The sequence below is a fragment of the Raphanus sativus genome, chromosome 6, assembly GCF_000801105.2.
Source record: "Raphanus sativus cultivar WK10039 chromosome 6, ASM80110v3, whole genome shotgun sequence".
In the NCBI taxonomy this organism is placed as follows: domain Eukaryota; kingdom Viridiplantae; phylum Streptophyta; class Magnoliopsida; order Brassicales; family Brassicaceae; genus Raphanus; species Raphanus sativus.
Window position 1 is genome coordinate 1,042,769 of NC_079516.1, and position 26,988 is coordinate 1,069,756.

The window sequence follows — 26,988 nt, forward strand, 5'->3', positions numbered from 1 at the left end:
TCTACCAAAACAATATATTTATAATAAAAATATATATTTTTTAAAATCTTAAAATTGTTTTTTTTTAAATTACCACATTTTTAAAAAAGTGTTTACTTTCTTATTTTTATTTTTAAATACTTTTCGGGTCGGCGGGTACCCACAATCCAAAATCTACCAACCCCGCACCCACTCTGATTTTTAAATGAACATATTTTATCGTAAGTTTCCTTAAAGTCAAGATTCTGACTCGCCTTTTTAAAGGGCGGGTACATTTTTGTTTGAATTATTTTGAGAAATTTAATTCTATATTTATATTTTCTGTAACTATATTTGTAATTAATATTAATTTAATTTAATATAATTTTTGGTAACTATATTAAATATGCCAAGTTACATAACTATATACTTGTGTCATATGCATTTCAGAAATTTTCATAAAAACTTTATTTCTAAAGTTTACAACAATATTATACTTTTGTAGTAGTTACCTAACATAATTAGTCAATAATATTTGTACCTAAAAACCCGATTCAGAATCGACCAGAAAATCAAAGTCTCATACTCAGTGTTTTGAAACTCGATCAAGACCCGCAGTTGAACCGGTAAATATGGTGACCCAAGATAAATCCGGTTTAGGTTTTGTGAAAAACCTAATATTTAAAAACCCAGTGAACCCGTAAAAAATCACTAAAATCTAGTTGTCAGTTGAACTACTGGTTGAACTAAAAGATAACTTTTACTTTTTTTTGGTTTTTAATTATGTTTTGAAAATCTATTTTATATAATTTTAATAAAGAAATTAGGTTTTTTTTTATTTTTGTTATCGATAATTTATTAATAATGTTTTACTTCTGGTTTATTTTGGATTTGGAAATTTAATTTTATTATTTACATTACACATATAAATATTTATGAATTTTTAAGTTTTGGTATTATTTGTAAGATGTCATAAATTAACTTGTTACAAAAAAAAATCTAAACTATTTTGATATTTTTCCTATCATGAATATAAATGCTATTACTTGTTTATTGATAATATATATACAGAATGATATTAGGTATGGAGAAATCAAAACATCTAATGTATGAATTGTTTGCTGTCAATGATTGTAGTTGAATATTCTTGCTTTGCATATATATATAGTTAATATATACGTGATTTTTTTCACAACAAAACAAAGGCATCCGAAATTGTAGGAAGTAAAGAGGAGGAAGTAGGCGTCATGGATCAGTTACATTATTTAATCGTTATGTAACCATACAATTATATAGGTGATGTTAAATTAATCTTAGATAAAAATTAAACTAATCTCTGAAAAAAATTGAGATTATTAAATAACACAAAATTAATTTGGGTGAGGAGAACGTAACCAAATAACATGTATGAAATTTACATCATTGGCGAACCTAAATAGAGGATTGTGGTAGCACTTGCCCCCATAATAATTTGAATTTCTGGTATATTTCTTAACAATTTGATGTCTACACCTATAATTATATCTAAATTTACATATACTTTATCATTGTGCACACCCACTGGAAAAAATCTTTGGATTCGCCTCTGATTTACATCATAATTTTAGTACTTTAACAATCTGCATTTGGAATCAACCCAAAAAAAAAATAACTGTTATACATATATATATATATCGGTATAAGTAAAGTCATATGGGAAAAAGTAGTTACCGAGAACTATGTGGACGGGGGTTACGTACGTTTTTTTCTCCTCTTTACAGCAAATAAGCGGTAGTTATAGTTTTTGAATTTTAATTAAAACATAGAAATAATAATTTGGACACAACATGTATCAATAGGGCAAACTGCAGAATTAATAGAATAGATGCTGCCGCCTACTCACATGGTATGAGCTCTGTTAAAAGAACTAAAAACACTCGTTTCTGAGTACGACAATAAACTATAAGAAGCTGCAATCTCTGCAAATTCTCAAATCTAAATACATCGTTTTAGAAGATTAAAAAAATGATTAGACATTGACATATTTTCAACTAGATTCTCCAAATAGAAAAAAAATGTTTGGTCATTAAATAATTATTCTTGTTTTTTTCTTGATATTAGATTTTTACAAATCATTTTAACACGAACAGTTAGAATCCTGAACTAAGTAATCTAAAAACAAAAAGAGACGTAATTAATTTGAAAGATCACTCTCATTTATTCGTTCAAAGGTTCGAGCAAAAAGAATTTTGTGATAACCTACAAAAAAAAAACAGAAAGAGTGAAACATATATAGAGGAAGATCGTCGCTGGAGATCTATCATCATGAGAACTCAGTGAAACCTACGGATCCGTTCCCATCATCGTCAACCGCTACTATCGTGCGTTGCAATCGTCTAACGTGCACCGCTCGTTTCTAATGTATAGCTGAGAACGGAGGAGCTCTCCTCAACAGGGTTTTGGTTCAATATAAATTGTACCGGAGTAACTGAAAGTCTCAACATTTTGGTATATGAGAGGCACAAAGACATTCAGTTCACTAATTGTGTTAGTATTCAGGCTTTATTAGCTTCACTTCATAATCTGATTTTCACGGTGTCCGTTACAGTTTGTCCCCAAAATACTCGTCTTACTGTCCAATATATCTCCAGTAAGCTTAATTCTCAACTGAGATTACATCCATCCAACAGGGTTTTGATTTAGTAGTAATGGTGGCAAAGTAATTGAAAGTCATTTTTGGTATATAAGAGATATATACAGAGACTTTAAATTCACTAATTGCGTTAGGATTATCTGGAAACTCATAATCACAGATTCACAGGCTGTACAAAGACAATTTTTGTTGACCAAGACAGTTAGGAAATACTTTCACTATTGACTAATTATGTAACATCCCGAGTTGTGATATGTGAAAATGTTTAAGAGAATTGATTTGGCTACCTATGTCACCAAAGTTGATTTACCTTTTCTGGAGCACATCCTGAAAGAACTCCAGAGTTAAGCGTGCTTGAGCTGGAGTAGTGGAAGGATGGGTGACCTATCGAGAAGTGATTCGCGATAGCGTGTGAGTGAGGCCAAAACACGGAAAAAGGTCGGGTGGTGATTGCAGGGTCAGTAAACAATGATTCTGAGCCTTAGAAAATTAACGACCGACCGTCGGATGGGATGGGGCCCACGGGCCGAGAGAGCGGGCGTGGGTGGCCCATTAGCCGTGGGCGGTCGGGGCGTTACAAGTGGTATCAGAGCTGGTTAGCCGTCTCAGTTCTGACCTGAGAGGCGTCTTGAGACCTATCCTGGGGCGCAACGAGGGCGTTGCGTTCTTTGAGAGGGGGTGAATTGTAGCATCCCGAGTTGTGATATGTGAAAAGGCTTAAGAGAATTGATTTGGCTACCTATGTCACCAAAGTTGACTTACCTTTTCCGAAGCACATCCTGAAAGAACTCCAGAGTTAAGCGTGCTTGAGCTGGAGTAGTGGAAGGATGGGTGACCTATCGGGAAGTGATCCGCGATAGCGTGTGAGTGAGGCCAAAGCACGGAGAAAGGTCGGGTGGTGATTGCAGGGTCAGTAAACAATGATTCTGAGCCTTAGAAAATTAACGACCGACCGTCGGATGGGATGGAGCCCACGGGCCGAAAGAGCGGGCGTGGATGGCCCATTAGCCATGGGCGGTCGGGGCGTTACAAATTATATGGTCAATGTATTTACTTGTCTTCAACCCGCTGATGATATTTGTATAAATAGATGGTACACCTATGAATCCATAATCAGCTCCCATCAAACCTATAAGTAGGACAATATAAAAATTGGAGAAAAGACATGTCTAATAGTTTCATGAAACTCTTTTTAGTGAGTAGTGAAGCCGTAGAAACTTACTTGGGAGCTATTGTGATGCGGTGGTTGCGGTTGGGACTGTGGTGGATGTGGTTGTGGGGCAGGAGACTCAGAGTGTATTGGCTGTAATCAAGACGTATGAAAATAATACAAAGTTTGATGATTTTGAAGAATTGGAAAAGAAAGTAATTACGTCGATCCTAAATAGAAGAGTGTTAAAATTCCAATGTTACATTTTTTTATTTTGATCAAATTTAACATTTTATTTTTTAAAAAATAGAAGATTGTTCAAACACTTACATGCATTTGAGCAGTCAGACCAAGATGTAACATAACGATGGAGAGAACAATGGTGTTAAGATTGGTTGCCATTTTAGATAACAGAAACTGACTGTAAAGAAGCTCACGTATTTTTTTTGCAGACTAAGCTCACTGTGAATATGAACAAGGATATATGAGCGAGGACATATATGATATATAGTCCAATTTCCAAAACAAAATTCTTAAAACATATTTCTCCTGTTATTGATTATTTTTGGCAAACTAAATCGCGATTTATGCATATAATGGAATAAATATATTGATCAAAAGTGGTACAATTATAGACTTCATGTTTCCAATCTTGTGCATGTGAAGGAGAGCGAGGAGCAAAAGTTGTGATAACGAACGTATCACATGTGTTTTGTTGCTGCTTTTAGTCCTATCTCTTTCTCGTGACTCCAGTTTTTTTTTCCATTCAAGTTAAAAGTTATTACAGTAGAACCTCTATAAATTAATACTCGATAAATTAATAACTTCTATAAATTAATAAATTTTATCGGTCCCAAATCGATAAAATAATAAGATAATAATATTCTTAAAACTCTAATGTAAATATATAGTCCCATTAAAATCATAAATTAATAATCTATTAATATATATATAATATTTCAATATATTTTGATAATATTTAGTAAAATTATATCGAAAATCACATAAATATTCTATCAAACATAAAAATATACACCAAATAAGATAATAAAACAATATAAAAGTCATTATTTTTTAAATTTTAATAATGTATATATGGTAAAAGCAAATATTTTCTTATTTTATAACCAAAAATAGAAAAAAAATTAAAAAGGAAATTTTTGTAAACTAATATCTCTATAAATTAATAAAATTTTAAAGTCCCAACATTATTAATTTATAGAGGTTCTACTGTATTGTATTCTTGTGGTTTTTTTCTAAATGTTATTGAAAATGAATTTCATCAAGAAAGGCACGTGAGTGGCTAGAATTTCCGAGTTTCAATGTGGGTTTCCTCATTAGGCATTTGGGCCTTAGGTTCAGTCCGGATCCGTTCTTTATGGGCTCCAAGTTTTAATAAAACTTGGTTTGGTTTTTGGAATAGTTCTTGTCGGAAGGAAAAAAAAGAACTCTGTTTCTGAGCGTAAAAAAAATATAAAAAGATGATTAATATATGGCTTTAAATTAAGGAGGATGACGCAGACGATTCGAAAATCAAGGTAGGTGGTGGTGGTGGTGCAGAGTGGAGCTGTCGTCTTTCTCCCTTTTCGGCAATGGCTGCTGAGTGGTGAGTGAGCCCCCCACTAACCCTAAAAAAACATCATCCTTCCTGATTTGTTTTAGCATTCCACAAATACTGGAAGCGACCTGATATACGTTGCAATAAAAAGAGCCACACAAATTGTTCGACTTTACTGATTGAAGCTTTTCCATGGTTGGTGTTGGTCTCTCTATCCTTCTATTACTTAGATTGAATCTATTGGTGTTCCTGTCTTTATAGGTGTGAGTGTACCTCTTTTTATAGGTTTTCTATTTTAGATTTTATCTATGCAGTTTCTCGAATCTTAGCATCCCTAATTGTTGATGCTTTGAGAATGCTTTAAAGTAGAGAACTTTACTTGTATCAGAAAGTTTATGAAGTGCTCTTTAGAAAACTTAAGAGGTGTGTTCTGTTTTTTTTTTGATGCAATCAATCCAAGTGATTTTATGCTGAATTAACTTGTTAATTGGATTTCAAATATGCCTTTTTTGTTGTTATAGGGACCCTTTGGGTTTTTGAGCTTTGAGACTGAACAATGTTAATGAATGGAAAACAAACACTGTTATTCTGGTTGTAGATTTGACGTTCCCTGATGCTCATTTATGTGAACGGGTTTCTAAAGTGCGGAGCACCTCTACTTCCATTCTTCACTAAACCAACGCCTGGATCTTACAGTTTAACTTCAGGCCCTCGGGATCGTCTTTATTTCAACAATAGTAAGTTTATGCACCATCCACTTGTTTCGTACCTGGTACATTTGTTCTTATTGTTCTGTTTGGTGTATCTAGAGCTTAGGTACTCAAGCAAATCAGTACAGGTCGTGGAGAATTCTGCCATTGATATGGGTGCGAAGGAAGAGAAGGCAGATAGTGCAGCTTTGACTTCGTATGATGATGCCATGGACGCGCTCTCCACTCTTATTTCTCGTCGACGTGGCGACCGCTCACCTACCGTAGGAAGTCGTGACAAACTTGAGCAAGTCGTCTCATATCTCAAGGTGGTGACAACATCCATTTATAGTCAACGTTTTCTGGATGGTGGTTTGTAGAATAGGAATAATCTTAAATGAAATAAAACAGAAGGCATACAAAGACTATTGAGAATATTTTAATTACTTAAGTGTGACATAAAAATTATGTAACTCACTGTAATTACTGAAAGTTTTGTCTGCGGTTTTTTATTTGGCAATACAGATTTTGGGCCTGGAGGATAAAATAAAAGAGTTAAAAGTTATTCATGTCGCTGGAACGAAGGGAAAGGTAGGTTGTGTATTCATGCAGCTTCTGATTTTCTTGGTCTGCCTTTGAAGATTGTGTATTTATTTATCAGGGCTCAACATGTGTCTTCTGTGAGGCAATATTACGTAACTGTGGGTTTCGAACAGGATTGTTTACATCTCCTCACCTGATGGATGTGAGGGAACGATTCCGAATAGATGGGTAAGTTGAATCATTGATGTTCAATGCTACATGAACACTGATACCTATTTGAAATGCTGTTTCTCTTTTCCAGCTTGGATATATCTGAGGAAAAGTTTCTTCAGTATTTCTGGGAATGTTGGAAGTTACTGAAGGTAAAATACTCTTTTTGTTCCAGCTTGAGATGTATGATTGGATGGATATAGTCTTTTAAGTATTATTCATTGCTTACTTTCTTGAGTCTGTTTTGTTATGGAATGAGAGAAGAAGGAATTGTACTATAGTTTTTTTTGCTGATCTGAGGGATAATTTGGTTGAATATCTTTTTAACTGCGAGTAAAATACTCGGTGTAGACTATGAGCAAACAGTGTATATATCTAATAGTGAGCTTCTTATTTGCAGGAGAAAGCTGTAGATGGTGTTACCATGCCTCCTCTTTTTCAATTCCTCACAGTGTTGGCATTTAAGATTTTTGTTTGTGAAAAGGTACATCACTGATCAAATACATTGCACTGATACCTTATGTATTTGGCTAAAACTGAATGTTTATTTTCCTGATAGGTTGATGTTGCTGTCATTGAAGTTGGACTTGGGGGGAAACTTGACTCCACAAACGTTGTAAGCATCTTTTGAGTTTCCTGTCATATTTATTTAATGTTGAACATCTGTTTCCATTAAAATAGAAAATGTGAATTACAGATTCAAAAGCCTATTGTCTGCGGCATTGCTTCTCTTGGGATGGATCATATGGATATACTGGGTATACGCCACACTATTTATCCTCAGTTCATCAGGCAAATGTGTTTTCTTACTAACGCTTTACTCTGCTAACTCTAATATCTCAATACTGATTCAACACAGGACATACGTTAGCTGACATTGCTTTTCACAAGGCCGGGATTTTTAAGGTACCTTCTGACTTTATAAGCTATTTCGAATATATTTGTTTTCAAGGTTTCCAATTGGTAGATTCATGTTAGATATTCTCTGATTTTCTCTGATTTTCTCTGTTTTCTTGTATTGCTAATGAAAGCCTCAAATCCCGGCCTTCACAGTCCCACAACTCTCTGAAGCAATGGGGGTTCTTCAAGAAACAGCTAATAATCTTAAGGTAACTAACTAATACTCTCATGATTAGTTCTATTAAACCAATGTACAAAAAGTTAGTTCTGATAGAGAGTTTATCGAAACGATCAGGCAGTCTCAGCATGTGTATTAGTGAGTGGGATCAAAATAAATTGGAAAGGTTTGAAATGTAGGAAGCGGTATCAAGTGTTTTGGGTTTGTTTGGGTTGGGAGAGTTTGGTGGGGCTCTAGAAGTCACAACCAGAGGCCTATTTTTGGTTCCTTGCTGTCTTTGATTCTCAGTTTGGTGGGGCTCTAGAAGTACTGTACTTTTCGGTTACAAGCTTTATCATGGTCTTGCGTTCGTCTGTGATTTAGTTATGCTGTTTAACCTGCGTTGCAGGTTCCTCTGGAAGTAATAGCGCCTCTTGATCTTAAAAAGTTGGATGGAATTGAACTTGGCTTGTCTGGGGATCATCAGCTTGTAAATGCAGGTCTTGCTGTTTCTCTTTCAAGATGCTGGCTTCAAAGAACTGGGAACTGGGACAAGATATTTCCAAATGTTGGTCATTAAACCTTTATCAAAACTTCTAATGGCGATATTGTCTGAATCTTGTTTGTCTTTTCGGATAGGGAAGCAATGAAACTGATATGCCGGTAGCGTTTTGCCGTGGTCTTGCCACTGCACGTCTTCATGGGAGAGCCCAAGTCGTTCATGATCTAGTATCAGATCAAAAGGACTCGATGAAAACTCCATGCGGTGATCTGATCTTTTACTTGGATGGAGCTCACAGTCCAGAGAGCATGGAGGCTTGTGGCAGATGGTTCTCTTCTGCAGTCAGAGGAAACAAAAGCCTATCCACTCCCGTCAATGGCTACAGGAGAAACGGGGAGTTTGGTAGAGACTTAAACAAAGTCTCCAAGCAGGTACAATTGCTTGTTGAAAATTTTGTATTTGATACTTTGATCTGACTTGTGAAGACTTCTTCTCTGCTATAGGTTCTTCTGTTCAACTGCATGGAAGTGAGAGACCCTCAAGTCTTACTTCCGAAGCTTGTCACCACTTGCGCTTCCTCAGGTAGTCTGAAAAACAAATTGTACTCTGTTTTGTTTTTGTTAATATTTTTGGTGAATGAAAACACTTTCAGGCACTCATTTCTCAAGAGCACTGTTCGTTCCGACCATGTCAACCTACAACAAAGTCATTTCAGGCGCATCAGCAATCCCTTTAGATACACGTAGAAAGGATTTGACTTGGCAATTCAGACTACAGAAACTCTGGGAGAGATCAATCCAAGGAACAGATACTGCACTTGACCATACACTGAACCCTGACGGAATAACTTCTTTGCCACCTCATGATTTCCTGTGTGGGGATGCACCTCATTGTGGTGGACCTGCAGGGGGGACACATATCACTTCAAGCGCTGTAATGCCTTCACTTCCGTTGACCATAAACTGGCTACGAGACTGCGTACGCCGGAACCCTTCGCTGAAACTAGAGGTGAAGTCAAAACCTATATTCATCATCTACTTCAGACTCTTTAGAGTAAAACAGAGCATTAACTTCTCTGGTATCGTCTACTTGTGGTTTTTTTGTTTTCGTGCAACAGGTTCTGGTCACAGGATCGCTACATCTTGTTGGAGATGTACTCAGATTGTTAAAGAGATGATTACTCAGATTGTTAAAGAGTAATCTTACAGAGGGTCCAATTGTTTCTATACATCACTTTGTTTTTTCATAATTACCAATTGATTTTTTTTTAGTCAATTTAGCTTATTAACATGTGAAGGCTCATCTAAGCTTTGTATTATTCTATTGCACAATTTTATATTTGTTCTCATGTCTCTAACGTTGCATATCGACCATGAGTTGAACTGTTGATAATAACTGGACAAAATGAACATATGAAATATTTAGTACTAAAACAGAATGGATATATATACTAAGTAATTCACGCTGGAATGGATATTTCATATTTAAGTAAAAACTAAAGTGTAATAGTTATTTAAAATATAAAAAATTGATTTAACCAACATGATTTAGGAAAAAACGATATTTTTGTGAATTTGAGATTTTAAAGGGAATTTGTTTTAGTTAAAAACATGTTATTGTTTAAGGAGTGAAGGAACCCAAAGAAATACTTCACTTGAAACCCATAAACTATTTTTCGAAAGAACAATTGTTGATAGACGGAAAAAACGACGTTGATTGATGCACCCATAAGTAGACGCTTTCAAAATTTATATTTGATTTTCGTCCCATGCATTTCGACCATGAGCTGAACTGTTTACAATAACTGGACAAAATGATGTTCAACGTATGACGAAATGTGGAATTACTTAGGTTGATTTATCAATGCCAACTAGACCATTATGTTAGTTAGCGTTAAACTAGTTTAATTAGTTGTGTTGAAGACAGCGCGTTTACTTGAATAGATGAATGCGAGTAGTAAATGGTCTTGGAAACCAGTATTCTTCTCCCTCCACTATGGGAACTTTGCTTTGGAAGCCACTAGAGATGCCTATCATAAGCACTCACGCATCCTTTTTGTAACATTCAACATAGCAAATATTCACATTTTCGGTTTTAATACAAACTTTTTGATACTTTCTAAGAAAGAAGGCTTTCTTTTATGTATTTTTTTGTAACTTCTTTCTTTTATGTATTACATGCTTTCTTTCCTCTCTTGAACAAGCTTTGAGTCTCTGTTATGTATGTATATCTATGTATGTGTCATATATATATTATGGAAGATATGGACAGCTATATAGGCTAATCAGATTCAGGAATACTATCTAACAAAGGTCTCCAGCCTCTAAGACACTCAGCATCATCATCATCATCATGGCACATATGTTGCTTAGCAAGACTTCTATAGACCATTTCATGAACTGGACCTCCTTGAAGCAGCTTCTCGAGCTCTTGCTTACTCACAACCATCTTCACTCTCACCACACTAGGACTCTTCTCCTTAGTGTTGTCACCATAATATGTTAATATGTCTCCTTCTTCTTTTTCTACCTCTGGATTTGCAAACCTGACTTCCTTCTTCGTCTTCTTATTCTTGATAGTGGTCGTCTTCTTTGGCATGAGATAGTAGAGACGACCACACAGAAGCTTGGCTTGCGGATGAAGATGATAACTGTTGGACAGGGAATCAAAGAGAGAGTAGTGACCAGAGAATTGGGTGAGGATGTCATGAACATGCATGGGACCTCTGTATTCAACTACTTCTCCATCATTTCTCATAATCTTTATCACTTTCTTCTCCACTACTATACAATTCCCCATCTTTATATTTATTTTTTTTCCCTAACTTTGTGATCCCTTCTGTTAAAATAATGTCTTTGGAGATTTTTGTGGAGTTTTGGAGATTTGTGTTTGTATATCTTTATAGAGTTTGGGGTAACGTAAATGCCCTTGTATTTACGAATATTACGAAAAATGCCATTAACTTGGTAGGCCACTAGTATGTCGTGGTGGGGTGTGGTCGGGTGCCGAGTGGTGATCTCCTAGTTATATCTTTTTAACTGGATCTCATAATGGATTTGTTTTATTGTTTAACATTTTGTGTACAATTCCATTACACCAACCATATATATATACTTTAGTGAACATCTAAACACACTTGTTTCAACTATTACAAACCATTTAAAATGTAATAATAATTTGAAATTTACAAAAAGACAAGGTTTTTTTTTAGCGGAGGCTTGCCTATATCTAGAAGTGGAGCCATTAGGACCACCACAAAAGGAGCCGAAATGACTTTTAATGAGTGGATGTCTTCTTCCAAATACGAAGCACAACTTGTTTTCTATAATCATTCTTACATTGAATATTACTTCTTTTCTTTCAATTGCTAGATTGCGTATGTAATATCTTGAATTATTTTGGTATTTTGAGTCTCTCATTTTCTAGTTGTGTTTAGGAAACGCACAAGATTAACGAGTAAAAACTAAAAACACAACCATTTTTTAACACAATAAGAACTGGTTTTGGTAACGTTGATATCCTTGTACGTAGGCATTTCTAAAAAGAAAAAGAAAAAGAAAACTAAACAGAGACAAACTACTCCCTTGTAAGCTTGAATTTGGTTTTATTTTCTTGTTTTGGTTATTCACCAAACTTGATTTCGTGTGACGCCTTAACGAAGTTGCATCAGGTCTGCCTAAAATAATTTCGACGTCATTTATTGTTAATTTGACCCAAAAAAATGGACCGTTGATGCATCTATTAACCTAATCTATAACAAGAAAACCGAACACTCTTTACGACTTGGTACTTTACTACTTTCCCAATACAGGCTATAGAGTATAGCTTGACCAAACTTTCTCTATCCATCACGATCTCACATATAGACATTTAAACATGTAAACCTATTTCTTCCATCTTGATTACGTAAGCTTAACCAAAGTTGATATTCTGAGGTAGTGTGGTCCATTTCGTCTACTAACCCTGAAGCGCTTACGATGATAAGTGGGTTCGAATGGGTTCCACCAATGAAGCATGTTTCAGTTTATTTATATTTTTATTTTTATTCCTTGGTAACGAAGAATAAATGTAGGAAACTCAGAAGAAGGTAGCGAGGTAAAGACAACAAAAAGGTTACACAATGGGTGGGTAGAGAATATAATATTTTGAGGCTTTTCTTACGGTGAATGGTGGATGTTGATGATCTAAGCAAATGATAATATATATAGTTATTAAATAAACCATTGATGTTGCCTTTGCTTACATTGTAGGGCATTGAGTGCACCTCCCCTCTTAGTGGTGGCGGCAGAAATTTTGTTACCGTGAAAGAGATGGAAATTTAATATATTTTTCTTTTAAGATATGATGAATATCTCCAATGCATAGATATTAATATCATCCATACTTACATATGAATCCCCCAAGTTCGTATAATAACTTCGTAGATATAGGGTATTGTTAATTATAATTAACTGTTTCTTTTTGACAAAAGTGGTGTTATAACTGTGATATGGAGATCTATGGGGAAATCGGCTAATTCATACTTCAACCGACGGTCGCGGTCACGATCGGTACATGAACTCGGACCCTGTGCTAAAACATACACCAACTCAACATTTATTTGAATTTCATACGTCAACTTTTAAAAAACGGATTTTACATACATTGACTAAAGTTGATATTAAATCTGTTAGTTGACCGTTTATTATAGATGATGTGGAAAATGACGTGGTTTTAAATCGAAAAAAATATCAAAACGTCGACGTTTTGTTCCTTTTATTATGAAATTAAAATTAATTAAAATCTTTTTTTTAAGAAAAAGGGAGGAAGTAGGATTCGAACCCAGGCTGGTTTAGAACATGCTTCTATTCTCAACCACTGTGCCAAATCGTAACTCAATGATATATTCCTTTACGTAAACAATTAAATCTTCAGCATCGTCTTCTCTTCTTTTGGTCATCTTCATCTTCTTAGATCTCTGTCTTTCCAAACGAAATAAACAGGTTCACTCTCGAATTTGTGGCTTTTGTATGGGGCGTTAGTCATGGTCTAAAAAAGTTTTTCCTACTGAATATTGAACTGAGATATTGTCTATTTTTGATTGGATTCAGCAGAATTGGGGTTTTCTCTTCAAAAAACGTCCTGATATAAAAAAAAATTCTTGTTGTCTTGTTTTATAAAATCCATGGCCTTAAGACTCCAGCCACTTGCATCGATTTGTTTTGTAAAATTTATACATGAGCTGTGGTGGTACATAAATCTAAATCAAAGCTCCTTTATAAACAACTCCTCTATTACAGGGAAACAGGGAAGACAGAAGCCGGTGGTGGAGAGGTATTAACCTTTAATGAATCGGATTTATTAAATCTAAATAAAAATGATTGTTAAAAACACCAAAGAATCGTACTTGGCATAGTGGTTGAGTCGTTGATGAGCTACTGTTCTAACCAGGGTTCAATTCACCTCCCAACAATCTTTTTTTTTAGAAAATAAATATACAAAAGCCACGTAATCGAACGTTAACTCCACATAAGCACATGTAACCGTTTGACTAACGGAAACACGGTCAAAGTATGATTAGACCAAAATTTTGTTGTTTATGTATGAAATTCAAATAAATGTTAAGTTGGTGTATGTTTTAGCACAGAGTCCGAGTTCATGTACTGATCGGGACCGCGACCGTCTGTTGATGTATGAATTGGCCGATTTCCCTTATGCATATGTTATTTTGTAAATTTTTCATCACAGGGAGCTTTTTTCTATAGTGTTTGGTTTTATGCTTGACATGTAAAACTATATATGGGTTCTTTTGTAATTTACACATACCAATTTGAAACTATAATTATATAATGTAAATCTTGATAAATACAACTAAAGAGAGTTGCTAAATTTGTTTTTTTCCCTTAAAAAAAGTATACCTCCATAGAAAGGGATGAGTATATAGATATTCCATACGGAAACAGATAAATATATAGTCGAACTTCAAGGTGTGGGATGGATCTTGCATTCTTTGTCAAAAATAATAGGGTCTTGCATTCTTTGTCAAAAATAACTAGATCATGACCCGCTCGACCGAGCGGGAGTCATTTTTTTTTATCTTTGTTTTTACTAAATATTATACATGTTCGCCAATATGTATTAATATAAAATTTTGATAAATAACAATGTGTACTAATGTGTTTAATTACTAAATTTGATTTTTAAATTTTATGATAACGTAAAGTAGATTTTTCTGTATTATTTAAAATATATAGTGCTATATATTTTGTATTTTCAACATTTATCATACAAAACTTACATTGGGGTATTATTTATATGAAAATATGTGTAACATAATATATTTATATATTATATAAACATATGCACACCCGCACGGGTTTTATTTTTAAAATGTATTCTATATTGTTTAGTTTTATGTAGTATCGAGTTTGTATAATTCAATTTTGTGTTTAAAGAACAATATCAAAACTGTATTTCGTATGTAAAAATAACATTTTGCAAGCGCGAGTTGTGTCTTTTTATTGCAACACAAAATTTTATATAAAACTTATGTTTTTTATACATTACGAAATTTAATTTTTTAAATAATTATTACGTAATTTCAAAGTGAATTTTATCTCTGAGGTCTAATATATTTTGTGTGTAATGATTCAAAGCATTTTTCGATATATATTATATTTCAATTTGGTTTGTTTTTAGTATTATTGTATAAGTATAATACTATACAATATTACTATATTCTATACAATATATGAAGTTATGTGTTATTTGTTTTAGAAAGTAGATTAGGCCCAGCGTAGTTATAAGAATAGTCATATCTTTATATATGTGTCTATGACTTATCTACCTAATGTTATTCGTACTAATAAAATTAATATGGCCAATGAAAATATACTGATTAATTTAAAATGAATTGTATAGGGTAATTATTGAACGATTAATATTTTTAGTATTCTGAGTATATATCTTATTTAAATCAACATGTAATAAATGTAAAATTCATATATGGAATATTGACAAAAAGAAGAATTGTATTTAAGGAAATACATCAATGCAAAGTTAGACTATGATACATATTATATATAAAGAATGAGACATTTAATTTAAATATATTAGGTCCACTTTTAAAAATCCACCTAGAAGAAGTTGTAATGTTTCTGTTTTAATAAGATAGATAGGGTCTTGCATTCAAACGATAGATCTTGTTTGGTCGTTGGAGTCCGATATAGCACTAAAGGCCCACTAGATTTTGTAGGGATGCATATTAAAATAAGAATATAAATGTCATAGCCAAACTTTGGGTTTCTATTAAATGTAATAGCAACCACTTTGGGTTTAAATGTAACAGCCAAAAGTTGGGTTTCATTTTCCTCACCTGTTAGCAACAAAAATATATAGTCAATCACTAGCATTGAACTAATGAGATGGGAAAAGTATATGGTATAGTTTATGATAAGGTGAGACGTGATAGATGCATGTGAAACAGAGAGAGCATCTAGGAAGTAAGAAACGTATGGAAGAGAAGAAGAAAACTTGATTTAAAACAACACTGGTTGATCACTTGTTTCGAATGATACGGTAGAAAATAAACAGCTTGTGTTGTTATATAACCAATGCATTAAGTAACATACTTAGGTAAAGGTAACAAACAAGAAATCGTTTGTTAGATACCTAGTTTTAAAACACTCACTATTGTATGTGTTTACTCTTCTGCATATAAGGATGGTTATATATTATGTACATTCAATTAAAAGTGTTTCATTGCATCAGCGAAATGCACCTGTGACGTTTTGGTTTATGAACATTTCGAAGAAGTCAACAAAAACATATAGAGTAAGATATTTTGAGTACATTAACGAGTAATTCTGGTTACCTATTGTTCCCAATCACAGCAATATATAGTATATATGTAAGACATTGTAGCTGTATATACAAAAAACATAATGATGGTAGGAAAGTGGGAACTATTGTTTGTTCATCATTATATGTCTTATTGATTAACTTCATTCACAAGCAAATCCAGCAGTCCATTGCATGCCCTTCAAACATCATTGTCTCTCAGTCACTTTTTCTGAGATGTATGTATCTACTTGGTGATATTACGGTGGATTATGTAAGAGATTACTAAAGATTACCAACTTGACTATCATTTGAGTACTTTTCTTCAAATTCTAGTATTTATCTTGTTAAAATTTGGCTGTGAATCTCTATAACTTTTTTTTAACAAGAACAATAGTTGGCTCTGAATAGAGATTTGGCCCACTAATCTATCTTTTTCTAAGCTTTTACCACCGACAAGCGATGTTCATGTTTCTAGGCATGCGTTGATAGTAATACAATTTTAAACACATAACGAAAAGCATAGGCAACAATGCATCATTATGAATATTATGTAATTATACGTCATGGAGTGCGGAAACATCACGCCTAATACGTGCCTATGTTTCAGCCTATGTGACCACATCAAGACTCTTTGTTAATTTGGTTAAGCCTTAACCAAATCACAATAATTCGCGGCTGAACCGGGATAGAAGCCTTTTCCTCCGGTTAATGTTATGTATGTCTGTATTGAGTTGAAATTTCATTCACATATAATTTTACATGAAAGAACGGTAAGTAAGATTGAATTTATCAATCAAGACATACCAGCTTAACCACTTTCATAACCGTCGTCCATTTGATACCAAAACTATTTTCAATGTTTTGCATACAATGTACCCCAAACTTGAGCCGGTTTAACCATGCTTTCTCATTTGCTTCCTTCAAATAAATGCCTATATAAACCGGACACAAGACAAGTCTTCTTCACGCCTCAAAACCAAAGTAAGAAGATGGAAGCAAACACTATGTTTGTAATAAAAGCTCTACTTCTTGTCTGTTTCAAAATCTGCTTCACATTAGCTTCAGACCCCGACCCGATCCAAGACTTCTGCATACCAAACAAATCACATTTCCTCATCATCATCCCTTCTCCACAAACCTCCCATGCAAAAACTCCTCCGAACTAACCATTGAAGATTTCATCTTTTCCGGTTTACAAAAAGCAGGAAACTTCTCTGAGACCGGTTTAGCCACAGTCCCCGTGAACCCAACAACCTTCCCGGGCCTTAACACTTTGGGCTTGTCGATTGTCCGGGCTGATCTCAAACCCGGAGCTATAAACCCTCCACATTATCATCCAAGAGCCACTGAAGTAGCCCACGTGGTTAAAGGACGGGTTTACTCCGGTTTTGTGGACTCTAACAATAAAGTCTACGCTAAAGTTATGGAAGTAGGAGAGATGATGGTGTACCCAAAAGGGCTTGTGCATTTTCAGATGAACGTGGGAGATGTTACGGCCACGATTCTAGGAGGACTTAATAGCCAAAGCCCCGGGATTCAGAAGATACCGTCGGTGGTTTTTGGGTCAGGGATCAATGAGGAGTTGCTTGTGAAAGCTTTTGGGTTGAGTCTTGAGCAGATTGGTAATTTGAAGAAGAGATTTAATCCTGTCATGTCGAATGAACATTGATGTATGTATTCTCTTAAACGAGATTATATTTTAAGCAAATTATAAGTTATAACTTATAGATCTTTATGGGTTCTTGATCGTAACGTTATTTATATTTTTTTTACCGTAAGAGTTTATCTATATATCTCGATATTATGCATGTTTATATCCTTCTCTCTACATAAAGATATTAAATGTAATGAGTAAAAAAGGACGTTAAAAGGCCTAACAAGAAGGGAAGAGTCAAAGCAAAGTACGAGTCGAGGCCAAAACATGGCATGTGGTTATTCCTCCTCATGCGGTTATCTTAGATACGGTTTAGAAGTATAATCCCGTACCGGTATTTCCGGTTCGCTAGATCTTGTATAAACTCGATACGTCTTCCCTTCACATTCACTACATTACAAATCTCTCCGGCGTTTTAGCCACTGGAAACACCTTCTCAACCGTCAGATAACTTGCAATTTTATCACAGATTCGGAAGTTCAGTTTGCTGATTTAGAGATGAGATCTGATAGATTTCCTGTGGAAGTTGTGAGAAAAAGAGAAAGAACTAGACTTTCTTAAGAATCAGGTCGAAAGTTCAGTTAATTTTCTCAACTTGCATACGGAACTCTATCTGATTTCATCTCTAGATCAGCAATCTGGGCTTCCGCTGCTTCAAGATCTTTATCCTTCACTTTACATAAGTTCAAACCCGTTTCCCTCTTTAATCTCCTTCAATTTTACCTTTCTTCAACTCCAAGGAAGAGTTTCCAAAAATGTAAAAAAAACTAACATAGAAGAGAACCGAACAAACTGTCAAGCAAAATTCCAAACTTGAGAAAGCGAGAAGCACACCGCAGAACAGAGTAGTATTCTCACTCTCACGACTTGATTCTCACTTAATGAGTAGTTGATTTCTTGCTCCATGTTGCCATGTTGGTTAGTCCTGATTGTTATTGTGTGATCGTTTCTCTTGATTTCTTCTTCCAGTTACAATGTTTAATTTCGGTTTGGTACATTTTTGTAACTTCATCTAGATCTCCATCTAATTGGAACCTTTAAGTAAAGTATCTTATCACCTTATGGGATTGAATTTGATTTGATGTTTTGCAAAGCAAAAAAAGTCTAGGAACAGAGAAGAATAAGAGATGAAAAGTGGTCCGTACTAGCTAGTATTATCCATTAAACAGATTCTTCTAATACAGTTGAGTCTTCCGTAGCTCTGATAAAAAATTTACAATGGCTCTAACTGGTGACCAAAGGAACAATGGGGAATAGCTAATTCTTATTTATTCTTTAAACTTGACACCATTCATAAGGAATGTGAATAATTAGTTCCTCTTTGTTCCTTAAATTGGATACCATTTATAAGGAATATTTTTTCTTCAATATTCCTTTGCATTCCCTTTAATTTAAGGAATCATAGAACAAATCTATTCCTTATTAAATCCGAGGGGGAACAATAGGAAATATATATTCCTATTATTTTTTTCCTCTGTGTTCCATTCCTAATCGTTCCTATTATTCCTTTAGTGTTCACCAGTTAGAGCCAATGTTTTTGCTTGATTGCGTGCCTTGGTTAATTGACTTAAAACTTACAAAGGCTATTTAATACGTGATGGTGAACAGAGAGAAGCAGAGTTTGATGTCAAGGGAATGGAGGAAGAGAGGGTGAAGGAGTTTCATTGTTAAGATCATTGTTTGTTTCGATGTTTCTGAGTCACTTAAACAGATTGTTATGTCAGAGTCAAAGAAACTTTCTCATTCTTGTCTGAGTTTTGATCTCAATTGTGTGTGGGAGAGAGAGGAAGAGGGAAAATGACAAAATTGGAATTCTCATCCACAAATTTAGGATTTCAGATTCTCTCAAGGTTACACCCACACCTAGCTTCGCAAGACCTTAAGCAAAAAAAAAAAGGTGTCAATGCGTATAAGAAGTTACACTTAGTGGTGATTATTATTCGAATTATCTAAAAATTTAAAACTAAAACTAGTGAAGAAATCAAGGTGGAACCACTAGGGAACATCCTTTTCCCACTACATGTTAATGTTCCACCACATGCATTTGTCGTTATGCAATGCAAGATGCACTAAAATATTTAAAAAATAATACGTTTATAAAGGAAAAATGCAGTTTTCCTTCTTTGTCGTAGTTAATTATGTGTCCATTTGACAAAAAAAAGAAAAAAATTATGTGTCCATTTAACCGTAACTTCCAAGAAGTAACACCTGATGCTAACGTTTAGAACCAACAGGTGCTCTTGCGCTCGCTGGAGCTGAAGCATACTGTCAATATTTAGGAATGACATGTGATCCCAATCTTATCTAAAGCTGTACCTAACAAGACACGAGCAAAATTACCAAACATGAGTTCTTATGAGTTTCCATTACAACACGATACTATATGATTTGACATCTTATCACATGTTGTGATGCCACTAAAGAAACAAGAAAACGCATCTTCATATACCAAAAATCCCAAATATTTAACATTACACATGAAATTTACTATACAGAACAGGATTCTGATGATTATACAATCATCATAATATACATTATTAACAAGAGAGCATTGATTAAATGAGTAATACAATCGGTAGAGACACAAAATAGAAAATATACATTATTATTTGTTTTCTTTTTTAAAATTTTTTAACATTAATAATAAAATAATTTAAAAATCGATTATGTTTCTCCATTTAAATCGATCTCAGTCACACAGATAGTTTTGTTGCCGCCGCCTCCACCTACCACAATCTCTCTCTGCCTCTCTCTCTCTAACAGAGCCGTCATGGATTCCGTCAGGCTTCCAACGGCTCCTTCCTCTCTCCGTACCCAAATGCTACCCCATCACCTTCACCACATTCCTCTACATCCTTGCAATCGCCGCGGCAACCTCCGGTTTAAACCGGTTATCATCGGAATCACTCTACCTCGAAACCACGTCTCTCCGTTAGCCGTTCTCACCCGAGACGACGAAACAACCTCCGTGGCTGCTCCTCCTCCTCTGGATTCTCCTCCGCCGCAGCCGCGTCTCAAGGTCTCTCCTAACTCGCTGCAGTACCCCGCCGGTTACCTCGGCGCGGTTCCTGAGCGCGCCGCGAGCGATCCGGAGAACGGAAGCATCGCCGAGGCGATGGAGTATCTGACGAATATACTCTCCACCAAGGTTTACGACGTGGCGATCGAGTCGCCACTCCACTTGGCTAAGAAGCTTTCGGAGAGGTTAGGTGTTCGCTTGTTCCTCAAGAGAGAAGACTTGCAACCTGTAAGTTGTTAGGCGGTTGTTAGGCATATGAATAGTGTTTAGTCAGGAGCTTAGGCCGTTTTTTAAAACGTTTAGATAATTTTTTTAAAAAAGTTGTTAAAAATATAGTTATGTTCATAACTGATTTGCCGACTAGACGGCTAGTCGGCAATCTATACCGATTTTTAGAACATTAATTTTTGCTGATTCGTTTATGAATTTTGAAGCTATGTTTAAGTGTGTTTGTGCGGGTGGGGGTTGATGATGGTTTCAGGTGTTCTCGTTTAAGCTTCGTGGAGCTTACAACATGATGGTGAAGCTTCCAGCTGAGCAATTGGCAAAAGGAGTGATCTGCTCTTCAGCTGGAAACCATGCTCAAGGAGTTGCTTTGTCTGCTGCTAAACTCGGCTGCACAGCTGTGATTGTTATGCCTCGCACAACTCCAGAGATCAAGGTATTTCGCATTTTAAATGTCTTTGAATCTGAAGTTAGTATCTGATTGGTGTGTGAAAACAATAAAATAAACAGTGGCAATCTGTGGAGAATTTGGGTGCGACGGTTGTTCTTGTTGGTGATTCGTATGACGAAGCACAGACGTTTGCTAAGCAACGAGCTGAGGAAGAAGGTTTGACGTTTATACCTCCTTTTGATCACCCTGATGTTATTGCCGGACAAGGGACTGTCGGGATGGAGATCACAAGGCAAGCTAAAGGTCCATTGCATGCTATATTTGTCCCCATTGGTGGTGGTGGTTTGATAGCTGGTATTGCTTCTTATGTGAAGAGAGTTTGTCCCGAGGTACGTGTGGATGCTTTGGTAAGGTATTGTCATAGCTTCCGTCACCTTATTGTGGCTTTTGTGGGATGCAGGTGAAGATCATTGGTGTAGAGCCAGCTGATGCAAACACTATGGCGTTGTCGCTGCATCACGGCGAGAGAGTGATACTAGACCAGGTTGGGGGTTTTGCAGATGGTGTAGCAGTCAAAGTAGTTGGTGAAGAGACTTTTCGTATATCCAGAAAGCTGGTGGATGGTGTTGTGCTCGTCACTCGTGATGCTATCTGTGCATCAATAAAGGTAACGCTTGTGACACAAGCGCATTGTTATTGTAGATGAGATCATATACTCGTCTCTACAGGATATGTTTGAGGAGCAACGGAACATATTAGAACCAGCAGGTGCGCTTGCGATCGCTGGAGCTGAAGCGTACTGTAAATATTACGGTCTGAAGGACGTGAATGTTGTAGCCATAACCAGTGGTGCGAACATGAACTTTGACAAGCTGAGGATTGTCACGGAGCTCGCTAATGTCGGTAGGCAACAGGAGGCTGTTCTTGCTACTATCTTGCCTGAAAAACCTGGAAGCTTTAAGCAGTTCTGTGAATTGGTGCGTTGTTTGGTATTACAGCATGTAGCGGTTAATCCCGTTAATATAAACATATTTGGTCGATGCAGGTTGGACCAGTGAACATAACTGAGTTCAAGTATAGATGTGGGTCGGAAAAGGAATCTGTTGTACTATACAGGTAAGTCTTTTCCTGCAAAAGTTCCTTCTCTCGTTGTTAGTCTTCTAATCCGCACAGTTTTGTGTGTTGATGGTTGTTAGTGTTGGAGTGCACACAGCCGGAGAGCTGAAAGCACTAGAGAAGAGAATGGAATCTTCTCAGCTCAGAACTAGGAACCTCACGACCAGTGACTTAGTAAAAGATCACCTGCGTTACTTGGTGCGTCCCTTAAGTTGATAACTCCCGTTGATTGATGCGAGTTGGATATGTGAATTACAACACTTTGTATATTTTTCAGATGGGTGGAAGATCAAGTGTTGAAGAAGAGGTTCTCTGCCAGTTCACCTTCCCAGAGAGACCTGGTGCTCTGATGAACTTCTTGGACTCTTTCAGTCCCCGTTGGAACATTAGCCTTTTCCATTACCGCGCAGAGGTTTATATTTCTGTTCACCATTTACACCACAAGCAAGCTTTGTTGTAACTTCAATGGTTCCTTCTTTCAAAACAGGGTGGGGCAGGTGCAAATGTGTTGGTCGGAATCCAAGTGCCGGAACAAGAAATGATTGAGTTCAGAAACCGAGCTCAAGTTCTTGGATACGAGTACGTCTTGGTAAGCGAAGACACTGTTTTCAAGCTTCTTATGCACTGAGTTTAAAGCTGTGATGGGGAGACCAAAACCGAGGAAGTAGTAGAAGAACACATGAGTGGTATTCCTTGTGTCCATTGGTTGTTCTTGAGCTCTGTTAGAAACAAAATATGTGAGTTTCAGGCTTTTATGTCACGGGCCTGTTGCGCTAGCCTGTAACCTTTATTGCCTACGGGCTATGCTGTAGACTTATGTATACCTTTCAGCAAATAATGTGAGGCTTAACCTTCCAATAAATTTGACTTAACTTGTAACTCTTTTGTAGATCTGTATCACTGTATGCAAATATGTATATGATGTTATTCAAAAAAATAACTCAAGAGGAGAGGATGCTTAGGATTCTCACATATCAGCAAATTATTATTTTTAAATAGAGCCAAAACGTATTTAAATTAATTATTTGACGTCACCGATGTAAAAAATAACGAAATCTATCATTTACATAAAAGAAAAAAAGAGTCAAAAAGAAAGAAAAAAATACACACCCGGTGGGACTCGAACCCACAATCGTTTGATTAGAAGTCAAACGCCTTATCCATTAGGCCACGGGTGCATCTGTTCCAAACATATTTATTAAAGTAAATATCATTTGCGTTAAATATAAGAAATTGGTTCATGATTCCAGTTATGATTCAAGTCTGGTTCGATCACGTGTTTGTTAGAATCTACGGGGAAGTGATTAGGAAGATGTTGCTTCGACGGTGAGGGAGAAGTATGAAAAGCTTAGTAAAAGTGTAAACAAGGCACGGGATGAAATGAAATGTGGTGGAACATCAGCTAGCTATTGGCCTTGGTTCAAGGAGATGGAAGAGATTGTGAGCAGTTCATTGGCCACTAAAGGTGCATCTGGTGAAGATATAAGTTGTAGGTCACTGGGGAATACTGTGAAGCCAGCAAGGAGGTAATGCAGAGACTGTTGTAGTGTTCTTGCTCTCTCTTTACGCTTGTGGAATGGGTAGTTGGAGTGTGTCGAGAATGAGGAAATCCAGAGGAGAACAAGGCCATTGCTAAAGTGGCACGACCACAACCTTGCATTGAGAGTCTTGACGTGTTATCCAAGGAAGATCTTTCTTTCGTCACCAATTTATATATATAGCACCACTCTTTGATACATTTAGGTTTGTTTGGTATTAGGTACATAAAGTGATGTAATGTAATCTAATCTAATGTAGTCTCCTCTGTCTTTGAATTTTAATAGAGCCCTTTTATATTTGGAAAATCATTTCATATAATAGATCCTTCATTAATTGTCCAATCCACTGCTAAGCTATATGCCTCAGCATTTAGTACTCAGTTAAATTGAACATAGACGTTGTGTAGTGCTAGACTGCTAGTTGCATGGTCTTGTTCTAAAGAGAGATTTGGAAACAACTTTTGACAAAAGAAACTTGGCCTGACTATTCTCTAAATATATTAGACTCTCTCCAACAAAACTAATAAACGCTCGAACTTTATGTCTCAAATCCGATTCTTTTTATTCCTCACGCAGATTAAAGAACATGCCATGTGAGTGGATACATTACAAACATGATAAAGAAACATAACATAGAGAAGAGAGATATTACAAAGTACGTAGTTCATAATCTGCTGATTCCGAGGGGAACCGAAGCTTGCCAAAGGATAGAAGTTGCCCAATTTTCTAGAGGGAGATAAAGAAAACTTGCTGTCACTCCATCATCAGCCTTCTGCAGTCTTCATTGCTCCATATATTAAAACACTTTCCTTACAAGAACACAAAATCACTTTAACTAGATATTAATATAGTAATCTCCTTTTTTAGACCATCCCCTGAAGATATAAACCTCTAGACAAATCAGAGGTTTTTCTCTTCTTCAACTAAGGGATGGCCATTCTCTTTTGATTTGCGGTGTTCTGCCAAATTAAGAGAAGGTTTCAATAATGGAGGCTTGCTAGGGGTATTTATAGATTTTGTTTGATCTGTGCTACTTTTTGTTTGTCTATGGTCATGAAAACATTTAAAAAGATACACCGAAACCCCATCTTAGTGTTCTTTCCACTTTTTCTGGTAACTTTTTCATATTTTTTCTAAGAAAACAGCTTATTAAAACAATGAATCAATACATATCCTGTCTGTTAATGTTGTTTATAAAGGATATTCTTTTGTATCATAGATGGATCATGGGTGCAATATGTTATTTTGGTATACACGTATTTATTTCGTAGTTATAATACATTGCATGCTGAATAACAAAATACACAATAACACATAATTAAGGGAAATAATCGTATAGTATAACGAGAATGTTGGGAATTTTATTTAAAAACCTTCTATACATATACATAAGTGGAAGTGGAAGCAGATGATGCTGGAATCAAGGGGAGTTTACGTGAATATGCTTGGAATTTTGGATCATCTTATGGAATATGCCATTCACCTAGATTGCCTTTTTCAGTAGTATACACTCATGATTCATATGATGACATCTGCAAAATTCAGGTTTATAACTCGTTCTTACTATACACTTAATCAGGTATATATAAACTACCCGAGATGTCGGTAATGTATAATTTCTTTTTAGAATATTATTAATCAATATTTGGACATGTGCAAAAACTTAATATAGTATATGCAATGTTTAAAGTATATTTTTTTCGGTTTTCGAAACAATACAATCAGGTACTACCCGATTGAAAAGGTTTTCTGAAAAGCACATTTATTTTAACCTGGTTTGATCTACTTGAAAGAAGTAAAGTTTTCATTATTTTCAAACAAGTTTTTTTTTTTAATGATCAGGGATTATCGTATCTGCTAGGACTACAAGTTCTTTCTTTGAGACATATTCGTTCTTATCTTATTGCACTACAATAGCAGGTAGGTAGTATAATTCAATTTTCAAGAATATTACACTAGTATATGAAATCCACCTCCTGTGGTTGTATACTTGTATTGTATTATATCTAAATTGATTTCACATGTAGTTTGACGTCCAAAGAAAAAATGAAAGTTTTGATCCACCTTATGGGATTCTTCCCAACTCATACAGCAAAAAAGAACATGACCCGAGATCTCTATAATATTATTTGAGAAGTCAGTTTCCTATGTGTCACGTTCACGTTAACTCTCACGATGGTTGATTACATGGATACCATTAATGAAATAAAATTATTACACTTAAATATTTTTATTGATTTTTTATTTAGTTTCTTTTAAAAATTTTGCAAATAACATATATAATAAAAAGGAAACATTTATAAAGTATAAAAGCAAATTTAAAATCGAAAATATATACCTATATAATATGATTTCATTAAAAAGGAAAGTTTACAAAATAGTAATATTTTATTTAAAAAGTGAAGCATTGCGTTGGCGTTAACTCTCACGATGGTTGATTACATGGATACCCTTAATGAAATAAAATTATTACACTTAAATATTTTTATTGATTTTTTATTTAGTTTCTTTTAATTTTTTTGCAAATAACATGTATAATAAAAAGGAAACATTTATAAAGTATAAAAGCAAATTTAAAATCGAAAATATATACCTATATAATATGATTTAATTAAAAAGGAAAGTTTACAAAATAGTAATATTCTATTTAAAAAAATATAAATATACTTTTGAAGTAATCAAATACTTTATTTATATCTATATTTTCTTAGATGAAAATATATATTTGTATATAATGTGATTTCATAAAAGCAAATTTCACATAGATAATCCTAATATTAGAAAAATAAATATTATTTATTTTAAAACATGATTTTAAATAATACAATTTCAAAGTAATAGAAATATTTTTATATAGCTATATATTTCTTAGATGATTACATAAGATAATGGTTACATAAAATAGTTAAGTAACATAAAAATATA

The 26,988-nt window shown here is 35.0% G+C and overlaps 3 protein-coding genes, 1 long non-coding RNA gene, 1 other non-coding gene and 1 pseudogene across 6 annotated transcripts; 3 read left to right on the forward strand and 3 right to left on the reverse strand.

The window, feature by feature from the left end:
* Positions 1 to 1,973: 1,973 nt before the first annotated feature.
* On the reverse strand, positions 1,974 to 4,272 carry LOC130496175 (uncharacterized). Its single transcript, XR_008935239.1, has 3 exons — positions 4,071 to 4,272; positions 3,813 to 3,893; positions 1,974 to 3,719 (listed from the first exon to the last, which is right to left on the reverse strand). It is a non-coding gene; the product is annotated as an uncharacterized LOC130496175 (long non-coding RNA).
* Positions 4,273 to 5,189: 917 nt separating this feature from the next.
* LOC108807271 (folylpolyglutamate synthase) lies at positions 5,190 to 9,647 on the forward strand. 2 transcript variants are annotated; one of them, XM_018579538.2, is made up of 16 exons: positions 5,190 to 5,346; positions 5,897 to 6,035; positions 6,108 to 6,316; positions 6,513 to 6,578; positions 6,649 to 6,758; positions 6,832 to 6,892; positions 7,141 to 7,224; positions 7,300 to 7,356; positions 7,438 to 7,498; positions 7,600 to 7,646; positions 7,772 to 7,849; positions 8,207 to 8,365; positions 8,437 to 8,730; positions 8,803 to 8,881; positions 8,952 to 9,307; positions 9,417 to 9,647. In XM_018579538.2, exons 2-16 carry the CDS (start codon positions 5,912 to 5,914, stop codon positions 9,474 to 9,476), a joined length of 1,845 nt encoding a protein of 614 aa, XP_018435040.1. In that variant the 5' UTR covers positions 5,190 to 5,346; positions 5,897 to 5,911; the 3' UTR covers positions 9,477 to 9,647. The 2 variants fall into 2 exon arrangements, with proteins under 2 accessions (XP_018435040.1, XP_018435039.1); XM_018579537.2 differs by having other exon boundaries at positions 5,215 to 5,493.
* A 711-nt stretch (positions 9,648 to 10,358) lies between these two features.
* Positions 10,359 to 11,326, reverse strand: LOC108810013 (uncharacterized). Its single transcript, XM_018582141.2, has one exon. It carries the CDS (start codon positions 11,096 to 11,098, stop codon positions 10,580 to 10,582), a length of 519 nt encoding a protein of 172 aa, XP_018437643.1. The 5' UTR covers positions 11,099 to 11,326; the 3' UTR covers positions 10,359 to 10,579.
* Positions 11,327 to 17,094: 5,768 nt separating this feature from the next.
* On the forward strand, positions 17,095 to 17,838 carry LOC108809551 (germin-like protein subfamily 3 member 2; annotated as a pseudogene).
* Positions 17,839 to 20,481: 2,643 nt separating this feature from the next.
* LOC108805724 (threonine dehydratase biosynthetic, chloroplastic) lies at positions 20,482 to 23,404 on the forward strand. The gene is made up of 9 exons (XM_018577654.2): positions 20,482 to 21,021; positions 21,275 to 21,454; positions 21,529 to 21,798; positions 21,870 to 22,076; positions 22,138 to 22,386; positions 22,455 to 22,525; positions 22,606 to 22,723; positions 22,803 to 22,937; positions 23,013 to 23,404. The coding sequence occupies exons 1-9, from the start codon at positions 20,545 to 20,547 to the stop codon at positions 23,151 to 23,153; spliced, it is 1,848 nt and encodes a 615-aa protein (XP_018433156.1). The 5' UTR covers positions 20,482 to 20,544; the 3' UTR covers positions 23,154 to 23,404.
* Positions 23,405 to 23,630: 226 nt separating this feature from the next.
* Positions 23,631 to 23,703, reverse strand: TRNAR-UCU (transfer RNA arginine (anticodon UCU)). The gene has a single exon. It is a non-coding gene; the product is annotated as a tRNA-Arg (tRNA).
* Between the last annotated feature and the right edge of the window lie 3,285 nt (positions 23,704 to 26,988).

Excerpts from the sequence above, each read along its gene's own strand:
- LOC108807271 (XM_018579538.2), top strand. The coding sequence starts at position 5,912 with ATGCTCATTTATGTGAACGGGTTTCTAAAGTGCGGAGCACCTCTACTT. Across the intron at positions 8,882-8,951 it reads CACCACTTGCGCTTCCTCAG|GCACTCATTTCTCAAGAGCA; the intron begins GTAGTCTGAAAA and ends AAACACTTTCAG. Across the intron at positions 9,308-9,416 it reads ACCCTTCGCTGAAACTAGAG|GTTCTGGTCACAGGATCGCT; the intron begins GTGAAGTCAAAA and ends TTCGTGCAACAG.
- LOC108810013 (XM_018582141.2), bottom strand. The coding sequence starts at position 11,098 with ATGGGGAATTGTATAGTAGTGGAGAAGAAAGTGATAAAGATTATGAGA.
- LOC108805724 (XM_018577654.2), top strand. The coding sequence starts at position 20,545 with ATGGATTCCGTCAGGCTTCCAACGGCTCCTTCCTCTCTCCGTACCCAA. Across the intron at positions 21,799-21,869 it reads TGAAGAGAGTTTGTCCCGAG|GTGAAGATCATTGGTGTAGA; the intron begins GTACGTGTGGAT and ends TGTGGGATGCAG. Across the intron at positions 22,077-22,137 it reads CTATCTGTGCATCAATAAAG|GATATGTTTGAGGAGCAACG; the intron begins GTAACGCTTGTG and ends TCGTCTCTACAG.